A 17,504-nucleotide genomic window follows, 5' to 3' on the forward strand; every position below is an offset into this window, starting at 1 on the left:
TCTTTGTAATTGTTTATTCGGTTGCCTTTCTATTAAGAATACAAGGACCATTTATTTTAATCACCACTGTATACACAGAACCCATTATACCCCTTGGCATGTGGCAGTTACATAAAAATTTGTTAAATAAATTAATGAAACATCAATGTGAGAGAGAAACATCAGTCAGTTGCCTCTTGTACATGCCCTGACTGGGGTTTGAACCATCAGCCTTTCTGCATGGGACGGCACTCCAACCAACTGTCCAGGGTAATAAGAAAGATTTTTAGAGGCATATATGCAGAATGGTTCCTGTTACCCACAGTTTTGCTTTCCACGGTCTGTTACCTACAATCAGCTGGGGCCAAAAATATTACACGGGAAATTCCAGAAGTAAGAAATTCACAAGTTTTAAATTTCACACCCTTCTGGAGTAGTGTGATGTAACCTTGCATTGTCCTGCTCTGTCCTGTCTGAGATGAATCATCCCTTTGTTCAGCATATCCACTTTGTATACTCTGCCTGCTTGTTGGTTGTAACTTCGTAGCCATCTCAGTAACGGGCTGACACAGTGCTTGTGCTCAAGAAATCCTTATTTCATTTACTAATGGTCCTAAAGCACAAGGATAATGATGCTGCCAAAGAGAAGCCATCAAGTGCTTTCTTTCAGTGTAAAAAGGTGAGCGATATCAACTTAATGAGGAAAGAAAAAAACTGTATGCTGAGGTTGCTGAGATCTATGATAAGAACAAATCTTATGCGTGAAATTGTGAAGAAGGATAGATAAATCTGTGTTGGTTTTGCTGCATCTCGCACTGCAAAAGTTAAAGCCACAGTGAGTGGTAAGTGTCTGGTTAGAATAGAAAAGGCATTAATTACATTTGCAGGTGGAAAACATGAACAGGAGAGTGTTGCCATCGATGGCAGCTCGCTTGGCCAGAAAGCATTGAGCCCATATGAAAGTGTCAGCAAAGGATCCCCTGAAACGAGTGGCACCGAGCCACGAATAGGTTTTGAACCAAGAAATATAAACATTACTGGCGTGGTGCGTGTGCTGATGAAGAAGCTACTGCCACGTTTCCGGCAGAGCTGAAGAAGTGGATTAAGATTTAGTTACTCTCTATGGTTTCAAGTATTCACTGTGAGCCTTGGTACTTATCCCCCGCAGATAAGGAGGGACTATATATTGAGGCCAGAATCTAGTTTAGCACATTCCTGGTTTTAATGGCCTGGCATTCTCCCAAGTACTTGGTCTGATGTGGCTTTCGTACGCCACTCATTCCAGTCTTGTTTTTCCACAAAGCTGTTTTTGCAGGTACTATAGAGAAAAGAAAAGTGTTTGACCTCTCCTAGTAACCTATCAACCCACTTAAAAACCCATTGCATTACTGGTCTTCACATTTAGGTTTAATGTACTTAATTAAAGTGTAAATTAACTTGCCTTTAGTTTGTTCTCAGGGAAAATATTTAATGAATAGATGAGGGTGTTGGTCAACTATTGACTACCACCTGTTCTGTGTGGCCTGAGAACTAAGAATGGTTTTTACCATTTTTAATGGCTGGTAAAATACCGAAGGAAGGATAATATCCCATGACACATGAAAGTATATGAAATTTAAATTTGCAGTTTCAATGAATAAAATTTTACCCGTGTGTGCATATTGTCTGTGGCACTTTGGTACTGTAAGGGCAGAGTTGGGTCGCTGCAGCAGAGCATGTGGCCTACAAAGCCTACGGTATTTGCTGTCTGGCTGTTTACAGAAAATTCACAACCTCTGTTCTAGATGAGATACATCCTCAGTAAACCTTTCGTGTTCCTAAAGGCACTTAAACGTCTTTTAGGTTATATATAATTGTCGTTGGCTATCTAAGCCCCTAATACATTTTGAAGCTCCTTTATTTTGAAGGTTTTATTTTTTTATTTTTAGAGAGAGGGGAAGGGAAGAAGAGAGGGAGAGAAAACCAATGTGTGGTTTCCTCTTGCATGCCTGCCTGCCCGCCTGCCCGCCACGGTGGACCTGGCCTGCAACCCAGGCATGTGGCCTGACCTGCGACCCTCTGGTTTGAATTCCACACTCAGTCCACTGAGCTACACCAACCATGGCCATTTTATTTGTTCTTTTGTCTAGTTTTGAACATTTCTCTTACTGGCACACTCAGTCCTTCAAATATTTAAGAGCCGGATGTACACTTAGTACTTGAAAACAGAACTAAAGGTACAGTTCCAGATGTCACAGTTCACTCACTGAGCTTAAAAAAGGTCTTGAGTCCCTCCCATTAATTTTACCTATAGCCTGAGCCTAGAGATTAACATCTGGAAACTTCCTTCAAATAAAATGCATTTCGTAACATAACATACTCATGTTTGAAAATTCTTGTCAGCAGTAGCACTATATCTAACTAGACCCAAAGTCAAAGTATAGAGAATGTAGTGATTCAGTCTTAGTAATAGTATATATGTTTGTGGGTTGTCTTTTTTTTTTTTTTACTGTGGTCACTGTTCAGAAATGTAGTTCTTCAGTAGTACATATAATACTTTTATTTCAAAATTGCTAACCCTTCTCGTGGATTTATCTGCAATGTTGACTGTTCTATATTAATTGTATAACTTTGGGGGATACCTGATTTGATTAAAAGGGCACATGAACCCTAGGCAGATAGCTCATTTAGTTAGCGTGTCATTGTGATATGACAAGGTTGCAGGTTCTATCCCCAGTTAGGAATCAACAAATGAATTTATAAGTGGAACAACAAATTGGTGTTTCGCTCTGGCTCTCTCAGTATAATTAAAAAAATTTTTTAAGGGCACATGGCTAAACTAAACAGACCTGAATTTGAATTTTAACTGAGCAGTTTATTTACCATACTTACATATATTATATACTTTTACATTAACTGCTACTAGTCAGTTTTTTCTTTTGATAATTGGGAAATTATCAACAGGGAAGATTCAGTGAGTTAACATATTAGGATCAGAACTGAAGTTGCTAGGCATTTAATTTTGCCACCTTGTTAATAAGTATGTCAAGGACAAAATTAGATGTTTACCTGATATTAAAAGGCAACATCCTAAAATGCTATAGAAGAAGATACTATTTAAAACAATGTGATTTAATCTGAAGTCTGGTATTTGTGCTCCAACTGATTTTTAGAATAAATACAATGACATTTGTCTGAATATAAAAAAATTGCAATAAGTTTGATTTTCTTACTATTAAAAAACACTGGTTATTTTTTCGAAGACTGTGTCTTTTTTTTTTTTAAGCAATGTGTTTTGCCTTGGGGTACCAATCCTTGGATGAATAGGATGAATAACTTTCTACATTTCTTTTGCAGAAAGTCCGTTTTATAGGCCACTAATTTTATGCTTAGAAACATTTCCTTAATGCTGTCTTATCAGTGTTTGGCTAACATATAGTGGGGCTAAATGACATATTTTCTTGGATGATTATTTCTAATATCTTAGTGTATTATTTCTGTCCATTTGGTTCTGCAAATGTATGCAAGAAGTATGTAGCTCCTTTGCATATTATACATGTTAAATATTTTTTCAGTGTACCCTTTTTCATTCTTTTAATGGCTACATAGTAATCCACTACCCCCTCTCACCAGGTTGATTTACAGTAGCCTCCTAACTGGTCTTCCTGCTTTGCTTTTGCCCCCACAATCTCCACCCCCCCCCAAACAAATGCTAGAGTGAACTTTAAAAAGCCTAAATCACAAGGCACATTATTCCATTGGCTTCGCAGTGCACTTTGGGTTTTATTTTACATTCTTACTGATCTGGTCCCCAACTCTCTTCATGGTTCCCTAACTTGGTTACACTGGTAACCTTTTAGTACCTTTAGCAAACAGCTCATTTCTTCATTTGCACTAGAATGTTCTGCCTCATCTTTACATGGCTAGTTCCTCCTCCTCCTCTGCTCAAGTGTCACTCCCTCTCTCATTACCCACCAGTCACTCTGTTCTCACCTTGTTTATTTTCTTCACAGCAGTTCTCCCTAAATTGTCTTGTTTTCGTTGCTTAACTCTCCAGCAATAGAATGCAGGCTTTACTAGATGTATGACCTTGAGTCTCGGATTCTTACTCACTGTCATTGCAATGCCAGTAACAAAAGATGCTTAAATGTAGTATGACTATATATTCCACTTAATGGATCAATTGATAAGCATTTTAGTAATTTCCAGCTTTTTCTCTGTGAATGCATTACTGTACAGCTTGCTTGGCATGATTCTGTAAATATTCCTGCAGAACAGGAATATTTGTTCTATTATAAATAATTTTTTTAAAGCCAAAGGGTATTTACACTTAATGGTAATGTCAATTTATCCTCCAGAAAGTTTCTGCCAGTTTAACTATATTCTTATCAGCCATGAGTATCATTAATTTTTTCTCTTTACAAATCTGATAAGCAAAAACTAAATGAGTTTAAACTCTTTTGTGTATATTTATTGTTTACTCTGTACTTTTCCTTTGAAATGATAGTTTCTGACTGGTTTTTTTCTTATATTTGTCCTCAGATCTTTGTGTACATATGGATATTAGCCTTGAATATTATTTCACGTCTTGTGTCCACTATGTCATTTTTTAGATTTTACTAGATTTGTGATATTTTGGCTTCTTACCATGGTTTTATTTCCATATACACCACTCTTGCTAGTATATACTCATTATTATATCTCATTGCTTTATTTTTTTACATCGAAATATTTGACTAATGTAGACTTAATTTTAATATAGTTAAAGTAAGGATGAAAAAAAATTTTTAGAAGAACAAGCCCCTTTCTCCTAATACTGCTAAATCAAGTAATCCTAAGTTTCACTAATTGAAATAACACCTTTTTCATTTATTAAATCGCCACATTATATCTGGGTATTTACTGATTACTATAGTTTTCTTGTCATTTGTACCCCATAATAATTCTTTAATTGCTGTTGCGAGGTTATATTGTGTGTTAGGGTCTGATAGAATTGGTCCCTTCTCAGACTTGTTGGAGTCTTTTTTGATTACCTTTATACCTTCATTCCCAATGCACTTTAAATTCATTTTACTCCTGAAGAAATCTAATGATACTGTTCAGAGTACATTGGATTTATAAACTAAGTTAGACATCTTTATATGGGACAAACATTTCTAGTCAAGATGTTTCATCATTCAGTCTCGTATGTACCTTGTTTTTTTGGTTGCTAATTTGAAATCTTTTTGAGATTATATTTTTGTAACTATCCTGTTTGTCTATAGGAAAGTGGTTTACATGTAACTTAATGGTCACTTTCATTAAAAATATAGTTAAACTGTGAACTGTTTTCTCTGCAGCCTTACCACACTATAAAATCTACTTAAAATGGGTATAAAGTATTTGGCCAGTCATCATTTTGTAAACTCATTTTGAGCAACAGGATTCTCGGTTCCAGGTGATAGAAACAGATCCTCCCACATAGCTGTGTAGCTTTATAAAACAGACTTGCAGGTTTTTTGACCTTGTATGTCTGTTTCCTTTTCAAGGAGATGGGAATACTTTATTTACCCCCATGTTTGAGACTCAAGTTTGTTAAGGTTTGGCTGATTTAACAAAAGTGCACATAAAATAATCATGCCTTTCTTGGGTAACTTGATTTTAGTGTTTTAAAAAAATTGAAGTACAAAGATGTATTTAAAAATTATATTTGGAGTTTAAAATATTTTTATCTGAAATGTTGATATATAGCTATTTCCTTCCTTTATTTACACTGTTATTTTTGTTATGCAGTGTGTAGAGAATAATGTCACAAACACCCATATACTCATTACTTAGCTTGACAGATATAATTTTACTGTATTTGATTTTTTTAAAACAAAAACTGCTGAAGAGCTTAAGACACTTTTAATATCTTTTCCAGCCCTATTCCCGTTGCTGCCAAGTATTAGGAAGCTAGTATGTATTTGTACTTTTACTGCATAGGCATGTGAATTGTTGTTTTGTCTTTTTAACGTAAGTGGCATAAAATTATATTTGGAAATTATAAAAATGTGCCTGTATAGACAAAGGCTACTCAGTATGTACTTTGAAGTAGCTGTGTTTTAAAATACCATTATAAGTTGGAGAAACAGTGTCGGCTTTTTGTAGTATGTTACTTGTTCTTAGAGTGGATAAAGTAGAAGTTTGGGTTTTTTTTCTGAAGAATTGGGACTATTTTAGGGTTGTGTAACTGATCACAAAATCATTGGTGACACTAGTGATACAAATGTAAAGAACATCACCATAATCTGATTATTTTAAAGAGTAAATGTATATCCTCAGACATACACAGTTGGCTTAAATGTGTTATATTAGTGATTATTCGAGGGACTTCTTAGGTGTAACATTTTGTATACTCCATAAAAACATAAAAGGGGACTACATCGAAAATCTGGGAAGCCAAAACGCTCCATGTAGCAAAAAAAAAATTAAGCATTTAATTTCAGAACTTAGAAAAACTTGCAGGTAGGGTAGTGATATATACATTAGATGAGTGGACATTGTTATTAAACGTCGTCTGATCCCTGGCTGGTGTGGCTCAGTGGATTGAGTGCTGGCCTGCGAACCGAAGGGGTTGCTGGTTCGATTCCTGGTCAGGGCACATGGGAATGTGCCCCTCCCTAGCCCTCTTCCCTGGGTTGCGTGCCAGGTCCCTAGTGGGGGCCACATGAGAGGCAACCACACATTGATGCTTCTCTCTCTTTCTCTTCTTCCCCTTTCTAAAAATAAATAAAGTCTTCTAAAAAAACTTAAAAATAAAAGTTCTCTGGGATAACAGTTGATGTTGATAAGCCCTTAGTAAACTGGCTGCTACTTTAGTGCCTTCTGTGAAAATTATATGAACTGATGCTCCATCAGTATTTGGAGCTGTGTCCAAGGCTTTAAAAGTTCTTACCCTTTTTAATTCAGTAGTGGAAGTAATTCCTGGGTGGAAGAAATGAAGATAATTATTTATGTTGTTCAACATTGTTTGAATAGCAAATGAAATGGGGAGGGACAAACTAAATATTCAAGAAGGACATCATATGCTTTACTACAGGTTATATTTCTTACAAGCATTTTATAAGGGCCTACAACACATAGATTTGATTTTTATATTAAAAAAATGCCTAACAGTAAGTTTAAATACAAAGTATATCAAAATGTCACTGACGGCATACCAGCATGGTAAGGACGAAGGAAAATTTTACGCTAAACGTATAGTTTACTTTGTGCGTAGTGTAGAAAAGAGAATAAAACGAAGACAGACATCATTTGGGGAATGTCCTATTTTTTCCTAGCTATAGGCAGTTCATATTTCTAATAGCCATTTTGCACTTACACGTATTAAAAAGATAATGCCAAGGACATTATTAATGTTAGGTGTTTTGGAGGAGCAAAAGTATCATTAGATGTGTGTGGGGGGTGAGGTTTGGCCAGTCCAGGAAGACTCTCAGAAAATAGGCACAGCTGAGAGTAAAAGCAGAAAGGAAACTAGAGTGAGTTATGACTTAAAAGTTTTAGTGTTGAATGAAAAGTGCTAAAACAAGATCTGAGGAGACTATACATTTTTTAAATGTCAAATTGTAAGTAGTGACAGTTAATAAAAATGGATATGTATGTGTTTTTAGATTTACCAAATAAATTTTACTAAGAACTTTATTTGTTTTTACTCCCTGGGGATTTATCAAAAGGTTATGCTCCTGAAATACAGTTGCATATTCTTTCTTTAAAATGGAATTAATAGCCCTGGCTTGTGTGGCTCAGTGGATTGAGCGTTAGCCTATGAGCTGAAAAGTCGCTGGTTCGATTCCCAGTCAGGGCATATGCCTGGATTGTGGGCCAGGATAGTGGCAGGGGGGTGTGCAAGAGGCAACCAGTAAGTGTTTCTCCTGCACATTGATGTTTCTCTTCCTGCTTTTTTACCCCTCGCTTCCTACCTCCCCTCTCTAGTAAAACCTTAAAACAACAACAAAAAAGAAAATTGAATAAACAATTGGCTTTGGTTCTTCCAGTATAGATTATTAGAAGACTGAATTGTTAGCGTGAACTGCCAGTATGAAACTGATTTTTATAATAGAGCTTTATTTTTATATAGCAAAGTTACTAACCCAGTTAGTAATACTCAAACTTCTTGAAATCTAAAGTAATTAAGATAATTTTGTCCTCATGGGAACTGGAGAAGCAACTTTAGATTTGAAATTTTTATTGTGTCAAGAATTGTCGTGCAGGCTTTGACAGAAGCTCCAGTGCAGACGTGAGGTAGGAGCTCCAGCACTCGTGTAATTGTCGGTTACTAATGCTCAGCTTCTATAATGATGTGCCACGCAGGAAAGTGTCCTTAATTTGTATAGTCGCACAATTACCAATGTATGTGATTTACTTCAGAATCATTTTGTAGGAAGGCATAAATATAGCATGATATTAACAGTTAAGTATAGGCGATGTGGGTGTTCATTATGTAGTTGTATCTACTTTCTTGCATATTTGAAAATTTTCATAATAATAGAAAAAACGTAGCTTGCTTAAGTAGTCCTATTAAAAAAGCTGGAGGAAAAATTACTAATACTTTGAACAGCTATGGTTCAGGATGAACTACTTAGAAATTATTGTATGTAAAAGATACATATATTTTTAAATTTCGTAGTGTTTAAATCAGAAACAGCAAGATGAATTTTGATTTTTTAAACAAAATAGATCATTGAAAGAGTGTATATTTAAATACCAAAAAGAAGAGAGGAAGGATGCCCGTGTCCACTGCCTCATTAGACTGGATAAGCTGGCTGTGCCCATCGCCCTCTTTCTGTGTCAAAGCACCATTTGGTGGTGACGAAGCTTGCAGAACACAGATCACTCTGTTACAGTCTGTAGCTCCGATCACCTGTATCTGGGAACACTGTAGTGCTTCAGAATGTTAAGGCCCCCCGCCCCCCATCTTGATTGGTACTTAGTAGGCCTTTCCTCTTAGTCTTTCTTTCTGGAATGCCTATTATTAGTTGGAGCTTTGATTCCCTGGGTCATTCCTCTTACTTCTTTCTCATAGTTTGTGTCTCCTTTTCGCTCTAGTTTTTCTCAGTTTCAGTTATCTGTTTATACAAACTACTAACATTTGTATACTCTGCAAGCTTTATGAGAGTAAGAAATTGAAACATTCTGTTACTTTCTCTACCCCACCCCTGTTTTTCAGGTCTGACTTTAAAAAAAGAATCATTTTTTGTTGGTTTTCCTTGATTTTTTTCCCTTTGTTTCAAAGGTTTTCCTGGAGTGTTGGGTGAGCCTTGGTTGAACGGGAGCCCCCTGGGCCCTTGGTGATGGGCAGGGTGTGGTAGATGGAGGCGAGCCCTGCTGAAGGCCCCGCCCAGAGGAAGCCCAAGGAAGTTTCTCTGCTTGGGCAGATTCTTCCCTGGTTCTCTCTGGATGGTATATTCAATATCTTTAGTGGATAATTCTCAGTGTTTAGGTGAATTTGAATTTGCAGAGCAGTGTAGGGATGAGTTGGTACATGTTGTCACTTCTGTAGAGCTTAATTTTCATGCCTACTGTATACTTCCCTGATGATAGACACTTAACCCCTCCCTCACCTCACAGGGGTAAGCAAAAATAATCGTTAATGTATTTTGCACAAATTTTAAAGTGCTATAAAATTAATAGTATTGGTAAGTCCCTAACATGTAACTGGATATTGTAAGTTTGGAACGTAACTTGCTTTTTTCCATAAAATTGTTACAATCATGGTCAAGTTGCTAGGTCAGCCCACATAAACAGATTTTACCCATTATCATGGCTAAAATGTGCTGCCTTTGCATCACTAACAAGGAAACAGTACTATAAAATTTTTTTTCTTGAAAGCAGAAGAAAGAATATCTTCTTAAATAGTTGCACAGCCTATAAATGTGACTAGTTTCTGAGCCCCGTGGCATTGGCCAAAGGGGGAGCTCAGTGTAGAACATGCTTAAAGGCCCCCTGCCCAGAAATACTGGGAGGTGAAGTAGAAAACACATTTCCTGGGGAGCTGGAAAATGATTAAATAGCCAGTCACAAAGATGCGAGCTAAAACACGGCATCTGTGGATAGACCCTGAGATCTTCCCGCGTAGTGTGTCTCAGTGTGTAGCCCACAGATCGATTGCTGCATCCTAGTGTGTTCATTGGAAAGGTTGGTTTCTGTGTCCCACTCCAGCCCTGTGGAACCAAAACACTAAACATACAATCCTGCTGAATAAGTTACAGTTGGCCCTGGAACAACATAGGTTTGAGCTGTGCAGGTCCACTTACACATTGGCTTTTCAGTTGACCTGCTCAGTTCAAACCTATGTTGTCCAAGGGTCGGGGGCATTTGGGAATCTGTGTTTACAGAGGGCCAACTTAAGTTATATGTAGATTGTCAGTGCCCTGTGTTGAACAACCTGTGGTGTTCAGGGTTCAATTGTATGTTAAAATACGAGATTCCTATTGACAGGAATCATTTTTACTATTTTCTGTCCTTCATTCTGCCTTACATAGAAATCACCATTTCTACTGTGGTCATTAAAACAATTGTATCCACACCTCTCATCAGCTATAAGTGTGGTGAGTCTTGTGGTTGTAAAATTCTAGTGCTGGAAGAGCAATTATAGAAATAATCAAATAAATGCTTCTTTACATAGAAAAACAGGATTTTAGAGAGGAGTTTCAGATTTCCTTTAAACATTTGGCACTTACCTTTACACACTGGTAAATACCTAATGTGTTAATTTGCAGTGTAAGATGAACTCGTTTAGGGACAGATTTTGTAATAAAGGAAATTTTATTAGGAATGTTTAGAGGCTAGGAACCTTAAATTGTTCTTATTTGCAAATACTTTTCTGAGTCATAGTTTTCCTGAATATTACACAGTAAAGCCAAAATGCAGACATAAAATTATAAGCTAAGATCTTTATACATGTGTATGAATGGTTAAATTTATGTTGATTAAAGCATCATTTCAGTCAGTAATACTTGTATTTATAATCATTGCTATAAATTTGAAATTAGAAAAAGTACTGAAAATCATGTTTCTAATTTGTGTTGCAAACTTTTTCATTTGGAAAGTAATTTTACTTCTTAGTTAAAAAATCTGACTTCAGTTGTTCTGATCCAGTCATCAAAATCTATTTTCTTGAAGCTGTTTTAGATGGGATTGTACTATGACAGAAAACAATGGGTCCTTTGAATGAAAAATTGGTGTTTAAAACAAAAATCCCATTGGATTTCTACTGTCTGAAGAGTGTGACTTTTTCAGTAAAATGGGAGAGACCTTTGGAACTCGAGGAGTTGATTTTGAATGGTGTCTCTTCGCCTCTTCTCGGCTTGCATTATTAGAGCTTTTTTTATGCTTTCTTCATCGCCTTTCTGTTTCTGCCCAGAAGAGGTGCTTCCTAAAGAGGGGTTTCCACTTAGAGGCTCAGCGGGGTGGAGCCGTGGCTGGAGTGTCTGGAGGGCAGCCCATGCCGTCTGTGTTGCACTGTGTCAGACGGGAAAAGGTTGGGGGCTTTCTGTGGATGTGTGGATGTAGCCCATGGAGTTCGACAGGCCATCCTAGTGACTTACGAGTGTTGAGATCAAATTAATTTAAATCCTGAATACTTTTGGTAAACTCTTTTAGGGTATCTGAAGTACACCAAACAGCCGTTTTTGAGGATCCTCTGCGTGGACAATGGCGACTCAAGGTTTGTATCATAGTCTTTAGTTACTGAATTGGGGCTGTGCTGCTTTGCCGCTAACCCTGGCCCACTCCCATCCCCCTTGCTTTCCTCTCTCCGTGCTTGTCAGGCTACCTTTTGTTTTATTTTTTTGCTCACCCCTCCTAATGGCTTGGTGAAATAGCAAACAAGCCACCAGCAGAATTGAGTCCTGGTGACTGCTTCTGGAGCCCGGATGCGGTCTAGTTCGTGCGCTGTGGTGGTCCCCTAAGAGTGGCTGTTCCACCACCAAGCGAATCCTGCTCTTACTCTGTTGTTCTTGGATGTCTTTCGAATTGAACTTTATTTCTAAAATATTTCAGTGGGTCATATTACAGATTCCTTTTGTTGTTAAAAACGAAGATTACATTTCTGTTGTAGTAATGCTAATGCTGCTTCCTTTTTGTAGCTGATTTGATGGAGCTGGACATGGCCATGGAGCCAGACAGAAAAGCGGCGGTCAGTCACTGGCAGCAGCAGTCTTACCTGGACTCTGGAATCCATTCTGGTGCTACCACCACAGCCCCTTCTCTGAGTGGGAAAGGCAATCCCGAGGAGGAAGACGTGGATACCACCCAACAAGGCCTGTACGACTGGGACCACCAGGGCTTTTCTCAGTCCTTCACTCAAGAGCAAGTAGCTGGTAAGAGCATTATTGCCTTATTGAAAGTCAGATTGCCACTTTGAGAATCAGTCATTTTTTTAAAAGCTGATGTGTAATAACAGCTTCCAAAAATGGTGTGGTAAAGAAACAGGAGTGATTGCAAGGTGACCACACTGTTTAGGATAGCAGATATTCCGGTGATGCTGAACTCTGGACAGTGAGCATTGATTTACCTTTTCCAGACATTGACGGGCAGTATGCCATGACCCGAGCTCAGAGAGTACGCGCTGCTATGTTTCCTGAGACGTTGGATGAGGGCATGCAGATCCCATCTACACAGTTCGATGCCGCTCACCCCACCAACGTCCAGCGTTTAGCTGAACCATCACAGATGCTGAAACATGCAGTTGTAAATTTGATTAACTATCAAGATGATGCAGAACTTGCTACGCGTGCGATCCCGGAACTGACGAAACTGCTGAATGATGAGGACCAGGTTAGTGATGGCATGGCTGGCTCTTTAGCCCGCTCCAAAGGACATTCTCAAGGAAGTAGTCTCTCAAAGTGTCTACCTAATACTCATATTTGGAAGCTAATTATGTCTCCTGATTCCTGTTCGTTACAGGTGGTGGTTAACAAGGCTGCAGTTATGGTCCATCAGCTTTCTAAAAAGGAAGCTTCCAGACACGCCATCATGCGCTCTCCTCAGATGGTATCTGCTATTGTGCGTACCATGCAGAACACAAATGATGTGGAGACAGCTCGCTGCACTGCGGGGACCTTGCACAATCTTTCCCATCATCGCGAGGGCTTGCTGGCCATCTTTAAGTCTGGGGGCATTCCTGCCCTGGTGAAGATGCTTGGGTAAGAAAGTATGGTCGGAGTGCTCAAAGCTAACAAGGGGAAGTGTGCAGTCACACCATTCCTGATGTACCTTTTCTCTTCTCCCCAGTTCGCCGGTGGATTCCGTGTTGTTTTATGCCATCACAACTCTCCACAACCTTTTATTGCATCAAGAAGGAGCTAAAATGGCAGTGCGTTTAGCTGGCGGGCTGCAGAAAATGGTTGCCTTGCTCAACAAAACCAATGTGAAATTCTTGGCAATTACAACTGACTGCCTTCAGATCTTAGCTTACGGCAATCAAGAGAGCAAGGTAAAAGAATTGTTCTGATGTTGTGTTGTGGAGTCTTAGCGGCCCCCAGTGTCGTGTTTTTCTTGGCAGATTATACACTTCACCCTTAGTATGTATCAGAGAAAAGTTAAAACATCTCTATTTCTTTACACATTTGAGTGTATGTCAAGTACTGAGCGAGGCAATGGGGATATAGTAGGCCCTCTTCCCTTAGAGCTTTCATTCTTGGAAGGGAGGTAGATGCTGAAATAACAGCCAAATTACTATTTAGGTCAAGTGTGAGGAGGTGGGTAGGGGCTTTGAGAACACATGAGTGAACCTCACCCTGTTTTGAGGGTTCAGGAAGACCTCTCGGAGGAACAATACTTGAGTTTAGCTTTTAAGGATCAGAGAGGTTGATGAGGTGGGGATCATGGTGAGGAAATAGCATCTTTGAAGGTCCCACTGAGGGAGGGACTTGATGAGTTTAGAAAACTTAAGGAATACAAAGAGTGAGGGAGAGGAAGAGTTTGAGGTGAGACTGCAGAGCAGGCAAGTAATTTTCAGCGGCATCGTTGAAGTAAGATTTGTTTTTAGGAAATTGGAGAGAGTTGGCAGGTGGGATTATGCGGGGAAGTAAAGGGCGGGAGGGGGTGATTTTATATGGTATCTCTTTGTAAGGTAGATAGGACTAGGACAAGCAAAGAGCCAAACCATGAGTTTTAAGTGCCTATTCTGGTGCAAATTTTCACTGTCATATCTGGGCATTACTATTGCATACCAACATTATTTTTCCTCCTTTTTGCTATGATTTATGAGAAAAAAATTGGGCCAGGGTTGTTTATTTTGGGGAGGACTGGGATGCCTGAATCAGAGTGGAATGCTGTAGGAAGAAGTGTTAAATAGGGTCCCCGTGTGAGAGTCTGGGTGGTGGGCTCCAGGAAAGCATTCAAGTCAATGGCAGGCTGGCTGCAATTCTTGTATAATAAAATAGGTTGGTGACATAATACGGCTTCTCTCAGGCATTTGATCCAGATTCCACATTTAACAATACGTACATGTCTTTCTAGCTGATAATTTTGGCTAGTGGTGGACCTCAAGCTTTAGTAAATATAATGAGGACCTACACTTATGAGAAACTACTGTGGACCACAAGCAGAGTACTGAAGGTGCTGTCTGTCTGCTCTAGCAACAAACCGGCTATTGTGGAAGCTGGTGAGTATTCTGTTCTGCGTTCTCATGTGTACAGCAGCTGTGGGTCCAGTCAGATGACCTTTCTTGGGAAGAGGGTAATAGAACCTGACGTTAATGGACTGAAAGTAGATGGTCCTTATACAGCTTGTAGCCAAGATCACATTTAGACTTAGTACATGTTCTGCTTCATACCTGCATTGGTGCTCCGTAAGCCTAGTTTAAGGAGAGTTCTTACTAACCTTGGCGTGATAAAATGTGCATTTAGTTTTGATTTTGGGCAAATTTTAACTTGCTTTGCTAATAGACTTGTGAATACATAGGAGACATTAACATGTAGTTGAGTGTAGCCAAGTCGTTTTCTTGATTTGTCAGCAGATGCCCTTGAGCAGTGTGTTGCACATGAGCAATGAGGTATTCTGTGTTCTTAGTGAACATGTGGTCTGAGATGAGAAACAGTATTTCCTGGTCCCTTTAAGTTCTTTGAATGGAGCAGCTGGTTTTATGTGCATATTGGTGGCGGAGGAAAGGAATAGGTGGTCTACTCCAAGGCCGCTTGCTTTCCTTCATGAAAATACAGTTACTCTTCAGCTACCCAGCATCTTTTTCCTTTTGGTAACCCGCCTAACAGCATCTGCCTAGACTCAAATCTAGCTTCAGATGAAAACTGGAAGAAGAAAGATATAAAGGCGTTTGATAGAAAATACTGGAAATAAAGTGTAGGGTTGGTAACACCCATTTTCCCGCTTGTTGAGAGGAATTTTGTTAGAGAATCCGTGGGTGAGAAAGGCATCACGATCATTCAGGACAGCTGTTGGCAGTGCCGCAGCTGGGGGGCCGGCGGGGGGGTGGCGCAGATAGGTGTACCTGGGTTCACACAAGCAGTGGGGTATCGGTTCTGCCCGCTCCTCCAGAAATACCTGGAGTGCTGGTTGTGAGAGCTTGTTAAAAGGTTTTCTAGACTGACTTCATCAGAATCTCCAGCGTGTTGAAATGTCAGAGAAGGTCAGTAGGGAACTGGGAATACATGGAATTGGAGGCCTAGGAATCTTCATTTTAAGAAGCTCCCCTGATTATTCTGATGTTCTAGTTTATTCTGAAAATATTTAGTACCATACATGTCCCAGTATTTATTCTTACTGTCTAGTGAGGGTAATAGAAACATGTGGTGGTTACAAATTGGAATATGTGTTATGAGAGAGAGAAACAGCAAACGGGGATACAGAATTAATGGGGGACGAGGGTGGAGAAAGGGGCTTCCCTGAAGAGGGGTGTTAGATTACAGAGTGAGAGGCACCAGTTTATCTCTATGAGAAGTGGGGGTTAAGAGAAAAGGTAGAGGATGTTGAGTTCTAGGTGCTGAAGGGTCTGTATAGATAGCTGCAGTTTAGTAGTGGGATGAATAGCTAGGGTGAGGTTGTGGTGCTAGGCACGCCTTCCTCAGCCCTGGAGGTGTTCCTGCTTTATTTCAGCTTGGAAACCAGAGGTGTAGAATGTGGAGGTCAGTGTGGAGAAAGGGAGAGTATCTCTCAGCTGCATTCAGAAGTGATTTCAGTACGAGGGAGCCAGTAGGTGGAATTCAGCTTCCATTCAGACACCTGCCAGTGTGAATGTGCTTCATTAGGGTCCTAGATGGTGGAAGGCTGTGCACCTCTGGAGCACGTGCTTTGGAGTCAGTGCCTTCCATACAGTCCCTGGCAGTAGTGTTCCAGTGCGTTCTTTTTGGATTGCTCTTACCCCAGGAGTTCACGTGGCTCCTTCCGGTCTTTGCTCAGATGTCATCTTCGCATTGAGGTTACCTGATTTCCCTGCTTTTAAAACTGTAGTCCCTTCCCTCATCCTCTGTTACATTTTCCTGTAGCACTTAATACCATCTGACACAGTATATAGTTTTCTTTTACTGTATAGTTGTTTGCCTCCATCTAGACCACAAGCCCTGTGAAGGTAGGGATTTTAGAATGTTTTGCTTACTAGGAGGCACCAACAAATAGTATTGGATGTATCTATTTGAAGTGATTGAGGAGATGAAAGAAAATGAGTAACAGGCATGCAGGAGTGAGTAAGTGATAGGGATACTTCCACAGGGGACAGTGGAAGTAAGGAAGGCTTTTCCCTCGTAGGGAAGGGGCAACAGATACTTGAAAGAAGTGGAAATGAACTGGCAAAGAATGGGAAACTGGGCACTATGTAGGAAATAAAGGATTTAAGTGGAAGGGATGAGCTTTAGCAATAGAGAGAGACACCTGTAAGACTAGAGAAAACATTTAGTGCTGATAGGAGTTGGTACCTAACGGTCATTGCCTTAGATCCTGTTTAACGTTCTAGGTGGGATGCAAGCTTTAGGGCTCCACCTGACGGACCCAAGTCAACGTCTTGTTCAGAACTGTCTTTGGACTCTTAGGAATCTTTCAGATGCTGCAACTAAACAGGTAAATTCTGAGTAAACCAGTGGCTTGGTAGTAAGAGTCAAAATGAGTATATATTGAGCATCTGTTTTTATTTCCATAGGAAGGAATGGAAGGTCTTCTTGGGACCCTTGTTCAGCTCTTGGGCTCAGATGATATAAATGTGGTCACCTGTGCAGCTGGAATTCTTTCTAATCTCACCTGCAATAATTATAAGAACAAGATGATGGTGTGCCAAGTGGGTGGTATAGAGGCGCTTGTACGTACTGTCCTTCGTGCTGGTGACAGGGAGGACATCACTGAGCCTGCCATCTGTGCTCTTCGTCACCTGACCAGCCGACACCAGGAAGCAGAGATGGCCCAGAACGCTGTCCGCCTTCACTATGGACTGCCGGTTGTGGTTAAACTCCTACACCCGCCGTCCCACTGGCCTCTGATAAAGGTAAATTGTCGAAGTCGATGGCCGCAGAGTTCACAACGAGCCGCCTCCGGCTCTCGGACGGCTGCTGCCAGGTGCCAGGGATCGAGCAGCAGCA

The 17,504-nt window shown here is 39.8% G+C and overlaps 1 protein-coding gene across 2 annotated transcripts in view; it reads left to right on the forward strand.

Annotated features, from left to right (window-relative positions):
* Positions 1-17,504, forward strand: part of CTNNB1 (catenin beta 1) — a 37,214-nt gene that overhangs the window by 11,583 nt on the left and 8,127 nt on the right. For both annotated transcript variants that reach the window (XM_037030648.1, XM_037030649.1), the window contains exons 2-9: positions 11,581-11,644; positions 12,066-12,299; positions 12,503-12,756; positions 12,886-13,124; positions 13,213-13,414; positions 14,443-14,587; positions 16,889-16,992; positions 17,072-17,410. In XM_037030648.1, coding sequence (XP_036886543.1) covers positions 11,632-11,644; positions 12,066-12,299; positions 12,503-12,756; positions 12,886-13,124; positions 13,213-13,414; positions 14,443-14,587; positions 16,889-16,992; positions 17,072-17,410 — 1,530 coding nt within the window. In that variant the 5' untranslated portion in view covers positions 11,581-11,631. The remainder of the gene's footprint in view (positions 1-11,580; positions 11,645-12,065; positions 12,300-12,502; positions 12,757-12,885; positions 13,125-13,212; positions 13,415-14,442; positions 14,588-16,888; positions 16,993-17,071; positions 17,411-17,504) is intronic.

The sequence above is a fragment of the Sturnira hondurensis genome, unplaced genomic scaffold, assembly GCF_014824575.4.
Source record: "Sturnira hondurensis isolate 20B ecotype Veracruz unplaced genomic scaffold, ASM1482457v3 Scaffold0020787, whole genome shotgun sequence".
Taxonomy (NCBI): Eukaryota; Metazoa; Chordata; class Mammalia; order Chiroptera; family Phyllostomidae; genus Sturnira; species Sturnira hondurensis.